The sequence below is a fragment of the Phoca vitulina genome, unplaced genomic scaffold (assembly GCF_004348235.1).
Source record: "Phoca vitulina isolate PV1807 unplaced genomic scaffold, GSC_HSeal_1.0 scaffold31, whole genome shotgun sequence".
Classification (NCBI taxonomy): domain Eukaryota; kingdom Metazoa; phylum Chordata; class Mammalia; order Carnivora; family Phocidae; genus Phoca; species Phoca vitulina.
The window spans coordinates 13,880,798-13,888,831 of NW_022589734.1; the positions used below are offsets into that span (position 1 = coordinate 13,880,798).

General features: G+C 50.3%; 1 protein-coding gene across 1 annotated transcript; it reads left to right on the plus strand.

The window, feature by feature from the left end:
• The first annotated feature begins 5,440 nt into the window (after window positions 1–5,440).
• On the plus strand, window positions 5,441–8,034 carry LOC116644947 (dnaJ homolog subfamily C member 14-like). Its single transcript, XM_032424829.1, is given in 2 exon segments — window positions 5,441–7,037; window positions 7,040–8,034. Coding segments are annotated over 2 exon segments (2,112 nt in total). The 5' UTR covers window positions 5,441–5,584; the 3' UTR covers window positions 7,699–8,034.

Here is an 8,034-nt window from a genome sequence, read left to right on the forward strand (position 1 = left end):
AATCTAGGAGAAAAGAGGGAGGAAGTTGGAGTGAGAACTAATTTCAAAACCAGATCTCCCAAGGCCAAGCAAGCCCCGTGCCCACACCCCTGTGTCAGGCCGACTCTTTGTCTCCTAAATGACTTTCCTTTTCAAAATTTGCAATGGTTATTCATTGAGTATTATCATTTCTACCAGAGATGTAAAGGAGTTTTATGCTATAATACTAGCTAATTAGGTCTTGTAAACAAGAGGCAGAATGACTTTTCACCCAAGAGGGCATATTTATTTCTACTATGTAATTTTACCAATGAGATCAATCAGGGGTTCCTAAAAGCGCCGCCTAATAGTCTGAATTATGTTTTTATCCAATAAATAAATATAAAACGCTCCTGTACTAAGAGATATAAAGATTTTATCTTAGCCAACATAAGTCAGTACAAACCAGGGCTCCCGGAAGCAAACTTGTGTCCTCTCTGTTGAATAATAGAGGAACTAGGCCTTTAGTTCTGATTCCCCCAAAAGAGGTGTTGATACGTATCCACAGGGCTGTGTGAACTCATCACACTTCAGCCCTGCACACCCAGCCCTGGGCACGTGGCTAAGATAAGCCAAGACCCCCAGCGTGGCAGAGCGTTAGGGATTTTGCAAGGTTAGACTTTTTCTGCCCACAGGAAGCTCTGCGTCCATAAAACTTGCACCATGGCTTGCTTAAACACGATCATAACGCCTTAAAACATTGCGGGTCATATCTCAGACATGGTCCAGTCCACCCTCTCCCATGGGAGGAAGTTAGGGCGAGGGATCTGCTTGACTAATTCGAGGCCCCAGAGTGTGGGGCGGACACCCAGGCTGGAGGTATGGGTGTGGCAGGCTTCGAGAAAACCAAGGGAGGAGGCAACCAGAAAAGAGCAAAGCGGTGGGAGGAGTGCTCCAAAAGGTGGAAGGAAAACCAGGAGGGGCCGGGGGCCTGAAAACGAGGGGAAGTACACATTTAAAGCAGCTGCTAATGCCGTTAGGTGTGACAGAAGGCGAGAAAAAACAAAGGTCAGACCCATTGGATGTGGCAGCCAGGATGTCAGGGATCTTTCAGCCCAGTTGTGGGGACTGAATCAGACCTTAAGGGCTCCGTGAGTGAGTGGGGGGTGAGTAAGTGGACACACAGTCAGAGGGCTGCTTCTGAGAAGCGTGGCTGTGGGGAAAGGCAGTAAGGAGGGAAGATGGGAAGGTCCAGGGACAGGAGACACTAAACGCTGTGCGTGGTGATCCTCTAGCTTGTGATCTGAAAGACTCTAGGGAGGCCCCAGGTCTGCCTAAACTTCTGTCCCCGGTAAAAGTGCCCTAGTGCCCCTACTTTCCCTTTCTCTGTGGCAGGAGAATACTACAGGTATTTTTCTTCTTATCAAATTTATAAGGAGCGGGGTAGGGGGATTATCACAAGCAGACTCCCTGCTGAGGGTGGAGCCGGACAGGGGGCTCGATCTCACGACCCTGAGATCATGACCTGAGCCGAAATCAAAAGTCAAATTCTTAACCGACTGAGCCACCCAGGCATCCCTGAAGGGAATTATCTCTAAACCAAGACTATCCAAGAGTACTTTCTGATCCTAGCAAATGACCACACAGACGTCCCTAATGGTTCCTAATTTGGCATTTTGACACAACCACTGATCGATTGGGGGGATAATTTATTCTCTCCAGAAGCTGGCTGTAAACCCTGACAACCATTTTTCAAGGACTGCTGTTGTTTAGTTAACACACCCTGCCTGTTACCCCAAACCTACAACATCTGGGTGTTCTCCACCGGCCTGGAAGGGAATAAAATCCGGGGCACTTGGGGGAGGTCACGGGTTGCCAAATGAATGGTGCACTGGTGTTCGTCTTCTCAGGAGTGACAGAGAGAGGGCTGAGAAGAAGCCCAGACCACACGGGCACGGGCTGGCGGTGAAGTTAGGGACTGGACACTTAGTGACCCCCGTCCCTCATCCAGTGGCAACAAGTACATTCATCCGATACCAACTGCACGCCAGGTGCTTTCCTAAACACTTGACACATGTCCCCTCCCAACAACCTATGAGACGGATACAGTGTCTCTATTTAACTGACAAGGAAACCAACCTTCAAAGAGAGGAAGGAATTTATCAGGTGTCACACACTAGTAAGTTCCAGAACCAAGATTATGAGCCAGACCTGCCTGCCTTGAAATTCCTGGGCTTCACTGCTCTCGCAGACGCGGATTAAACAAGTCTGGTCTAGCTGTTCATTCTGAAGATTAGATGAGATCATGACTAAAAGGGCTGTGAAAACTTCAACGAGGAAGAGGAAACCCTCCTGACTGGTCTCCTTTGGGCACCAACAGTGAGTACATATTGTCCAACCTGAGTGGCAGCATCCACGTGGTTGGGGCATCCTGGGGAGGCCCACGTTTTCAGGCCACTGACCAAGTGTGCCACACCCATCAGGGCCCACGGCAAGTTTTATGAGTGAAGGGAGCATCTTGTTGTCTCTCTGGTTAGCACAACGTCCTTTCCTCATCTCACCGGGGGGAGAGGAATAGTGGGTGACCTGGCTAGCTAGTTCCCAAGGGCCACGGGTAGGCAATGCGGGGGTCTGCTAGCCTAGAGCTGCCTCAGCTGTATCCTAAGGGATTTGGCTGGGGTGGGGGGGAGGCACGTGTAGGTGTTTCGACCCAGCCCTCTATAAAAGTTGTGGAACTGAATTCCAGAACACTCTTGGCCCAGCTCTTCACTTGGCTGACTCATTATTCAGGTCCCTCAGCTCAAATGTCTTTCTGTAAAGTAGCCCCCTCCCATCCCTCTGTTTTATTTTCCTCATCTTTATTCTTTTTTCTTTTTTTAAGATTTTATTTATTCATTTGAGAGAGAGAGACAGACAGAGAGAGCACACAAGCAGGGGGAGAGGCAGAGGGAGAAGCAGGCTTCCCGTTGAGCAGGGAACCTGATGCGGGGATCGATCCCAGGACCTGGAGATCATGACCCAAGCCAAAGGCAGACGCTTAACCATCTGAACCACCCAGGCGCCCCTCTTCATCTCTATTCTTAAAAATTACCTTTTTGTTTGTTTGTTTGGGGTATTATCCATTTTCCACACTCTCTCCCCTCAGCCCCTAAGGAAAATAGAGATTTGTTGTATTTCCTGCACCTAAAATAGTATCTTGTACCTCATAGTACTCGGTGTATTTGCTGGATGGATAGATGGACGGACTGATGGACAGATGAGATTGTAAAATGGTGCTCCCCCCTGGGCTGCTCCCTTGCGCTCAGATCCAGGGACATGCTCTTTCACTGAGGATATGGCTGGTTCAGGACAAGCTAAACTACCATAAGCACAGGGTAGGAGAGAGGGGTTTTGCTTCCTAAAGCTTGCCCATGAAGGATACTGCAATATGGCAGGTGGAGAATGGCAAAGGTGCAGGTCTAGTGAGCCACCCTTTGTGCTTGCTGGCACGGTAAGGGCTGGGCAGGAGAAGAGACTGGTACAGAGGGGAGGATCCATCAAGGAAAGGCCATGAATGCCCAGACAAGGAGTTTGGACGTATCTCAGAAGAAATGGGGAGCTCTCAAAGGCCAAGGCGATGCAAGCACCTTCTGGCTTCCAACCGTGGGCATAACGCAAAGGGAATAATGACACGTGTGACAAAGCAGGATCATTAGCCATGACTTCAGCCACTGCTCATCACTGAGAGGCCAGGCTTGTCACCCCTGTTCTAGACTCCCAGGTACGGGGCAAAGTGCTATGAAGACAGGGATGCCAATTAATGATTTGGCTCCTGGTGAAAAATAACACATTTCTTAAATACCAAGCCTCTAGCAGTATGTGTAAATAGATTATGCCTGTGATATATACCAACATCACAGATTTAAAAAAATTGATTAATGGTCATTTTTAGTAAAAGTCATTAGTACTACACATTCTTTTCACTCCTTTTCAGTGTTGAGGTAATAATGCATCTGATAGTAGTGATTCTTAGGAAAAATTTCTGGCCAGGTAATCAATTCAATGGCTATGCGTTATGCTTTGCATTTTCACTGAAATATGCCCAACCTATTTTAGGCTCTTCAAAATTGGAATCTGTTCCTAAAAATGTGAATGTTCAGTAAAGAGTCAAATAAACATGTATTTATTTTTAAGGATTTATTTATTTGAGAGAGAGAGAGAAAGCGCACTTACGAGCAGGGGGGCGGGCACAAGGAGAGGAAGAATCTTAAGCAGACTCCCCGCTGAGCACAGAGCCTGACATGGGGCTCCATCCCAAGACCCTGAGATCATGACCTGAGTTGAAATCAAGAGCCAGAGGCTTAACAGACTGAGTCACCCAGGCGCCCTGAGCCAAATCAGCATTTAAATTACATTATTGAAAATTATTGCTATAGTATCTGAAATTCTTAATAAAAATGTAACAGCAATCCAACCGGTTTTAAGGGTTAACTTGCTTCAAGCTTATGCACTCCTTGCTTGCTGACTTAAGTCCCTGTGATCTGCAGCAGAACTTTCTTTGAGATTTGCAGACCACTGGCCTAGAGGACTGAAGGACCAGACCTCCCGGAAGATGAGGCCTGACTGCATTCCAAACCAGCTGCGAGACGCTAGCACGTCTGTCCATGGTCACGCTGACATACACCTAACGGCCCAGGCACCTGCTTCTCCTGTGCATGGCCACCCTCCCTTTCCCGGGGTCTTCCCCTTTAAATGCGCCCCTCCCCCCTGCACCCCTGCGGACAGGGAAGATGGTCTATGAGACATCACTCCACCCTCTTCCCAGGTTGCCAGCTTCCTGAAGAAAGCAACTTTCCCTTCCCACCGTCGTTTGTCTCTTGAGTATTGCTTTTCCAGCGGTGAGCAGCCAAAACTGGGTTCAGAACCGGTTCTCCGTCAGGTAACGAAAATGCCAGAAAACCTCTCTTTAGGGAGAAAGGGATACTGTGCATATGGAGAAAGGCTGGATCCCATATTATAATCACTTGAGAAACGTAAAAATCCTGAAGCTCCATCACACTGGAGGCCAATTATATTCCAGGCCAATTGAATTCAAATTTCTGGGGGGTGGGGCCTGAGCATCAGTAGTTTTTAAAGCTCCCAGGGGTCCCCCAGGTGGCTTGTGGATCTGGGGCAACCCCAAATATAGGATCACCTGGAGAGATTTTTTTTTTAAAGATTTAATTTATTTGTGAGAGACAGTGAGCAAGTGAGAGAGATTACGAGAAAGGAGCCTGGGATCATGACCTGAGCCGAAGGCAGATGCTTAACCGACTGAGCTACCCAGGCGCCGCCCTGGAGAGATTTTTAAAAATATTGACGCTGGGCCCCCTCTCCAGAGATTCTGACCCAACTGATCTGCAGAGGGACTGTACGCAGGTGCGTCTACTCTGCAGCCAGGATTGAGACGCTCTGGCCTAAAGCTGCTTCCTTAATTAAATTAGTCCAGACCAGGCGTGAGCGGGAGGCGGAGCCGGGGGAGCTGCTCTAGTAGCTCCCCCTGGCCCTAGGCCCAGCTGCTCGAGGGGGGAGGAGTTACCGCCGCTCTTCGGGCATCAGGACTTATCATGATGGCTGTGACCTAAAATCCTCAGGAAGCCCCGGGGTCATGGCCCAGAAGCACCCCGGAGAAGGAGGGTTGTGTGGAGCCCACCACAGTGGTGGTGCCTCCTTCAGGACTTTAGGATCCTCTGTGGACCCTGAAATACTTTCATTCTCAGGACTCAGGGACTCAGCGGGGCCTGCTCCTAATGGTACCCGCTGCCTCACAGAGCACTCTAGTCCTAAGTACACACAGCCCCCAAACCCAGCCCACTGGTCGGATCCAAGCCATGGCCCCCCAAGGGGTCCAGGACCCCCTAGGGATGGAGAGGACCCTGACCAGAGTGAGGCATCTTCAGAAGAGGAGTCAGGAGTGGACCAGGAACTCTCAAGAGAGAATGAGGCTGGGTACCAGGAGGATGGGAACCCTTCTTTTCTTTCCATTCCATCTGCTTGCCACTGCCAGGGAAGCCCTGGAATCCCTGAAGGGCCTCACTCTGAGGGAGGAGATAGCTCTTCTAGCAACTTTTGCCACCATTGTACCTCTCCAGTTTTGGGGGAAGATGAAGAGTTGGAAGAGGAATATGATGATGAGGAACCTCTTAAGTTCCCCAGTGATTTTTCACGTGTGCCCAGCGCGAAGAAACCGCCACCCCGGCGACAGCGACGCCGCATCCCGGCCAAGGAGGATACTCGGGAGGGTGGACGCAGAGATCCCAGGTCCCCTGGCTGACATCGGCTGGGCCGGAAAAGAAGTCAGGCAGATAAGCGCAGAGGCCTGGGATTATGGGGAGCAGAGGAACTGTGTCAGCTTGGACAGGCAGGCTTCTGGTGGCTGATTGAACTGCTGGTATTGGTGGGAGAGTACGTGGAAACTTGTGGCCATCTCATCTATGCATGCAGGCAGCTGAAAGGCAGTGATCTGGACCTTTTTCGAGTCTGGCTGGGAGTCTGGGCAGGGCGGCTGGGGGGCTGGGCCCAGGTGATGTTCCAGTTTCTGAGCCAAGGATGTTACTATGGGGCAGGGCTGTTCACCCGTTTTCTTAGGCTACTGGGTGCTTTGCTGCTTCTGCCTCTGGCCCTCTTGTTGGGCTGTCTGCAGTTGGGCTGGCGGTTTCTGGTGGGACTGGGTGACCGGTTAGGCTGGAGGGGTAAAGCCACTTGGCTCTTTTCTTGGCTGGATTTTCCCACCTTGCAGCATTGCCTGATTCTGCTGAGAGAGAGCAGGCCATGGCAGCAGTTGGTAAAAATGTTCCAGTGGGGTTGGCTGGAGTTGCCTTGGGTCAAGCCAAGGACTAGCAGGCAGGGGAATGCACCTGTAGCAGGTGGTCGCTACTGCCAGCCTGAGGAGGAAGTGGCTCGACTCTTGACCATGGCTGGGGTTCCTGAGGATGAGCTAAACCCTTTCCATGTGTTGGGGGTTGAAGCCACAGCATCTGATGTTGAACTGAAGAAGGCCTATAGGCAGCTGGCAGTGATGGTTCATCCTGACAAAAATCATCATCCCCGGGCAGAGGAGGCCTTAAGGTTTTGCGGGCAGCTTGGGACATTGTCAGCAACCCTGAAAGGCGGAAGGAATATGAAATGAAACGAATGGCAGAGAATGAGCTGAGCCGTTCAGTGAATGAGTTTCTGTCCAAGCTGCAGGATGACCTCAAAGAGGCAATGAATGCTATGATGTGCAGCCGATGCCAGGGAAAGCATGGGAGGTTTGCAATGGACCAGGAACCTAAGAGTGCCAGATACTGTGCTGAGTGTAATAGGCTGCATCCTGCTGAGGAAGGAGACTTTTGGGCAGAGTCAAGCATGTTGGGCCTCAAGATCACCTATTTTGCACTGATGAATGGAAAGGTGTATGACATCACAGAGCGGGCTGGATGCCAGCGTGTGGGAATCTCCCCAGATACCCACAGAGTCCCCTATCACATCTCATTTGGTTCTCGGATTCCAGGCACCAGTGGGCGGCAGAGAGCAACCCCAGATGCCCCTCCTGCTGACCTTCAGGATTTCTTGAGCCGGATCTCTCAAGTACCCCCAGGCCAGATGTCCAATGGGAACTTCTTTGCAGCTCCTCAGCGTGGCCCTGGGGCCACTGCAGCCTCTAAGCCCAACAGCACAGTACCCAAGGGAGAAGCCAAACCGAAGCGGCGGAAGAAAGTGAGGAGGCCCTTCCAACGTTGACACCCCTTCTCTTCTTTCCTCAGATCAATGTCAGGGAGTCAAAAGGGCTGTGTGTAGCACAGGATGGAGTTTTGACTTGTTTATTTTTAAATATTTAAAAAAGGGAAAATTTTAAGCCCAAATTGTTCACTCAGTACTTGTAGGAAGCCCCGGAACCACTCTCCCTCCTCCACCAGCACCTAGGAACTGAATCTTGTCTTCTGACAATACCAAAGAAATAGGGGGTGGCTAGAGCAAAGAACCTAGAGCCCGGACCTGGGCTGGACAATATCTCCCACGGTAGTGTGTGAACTGGTATTTCCCTGGGGTCTGTATGCCTTTGTCTTTTGCTTCTAG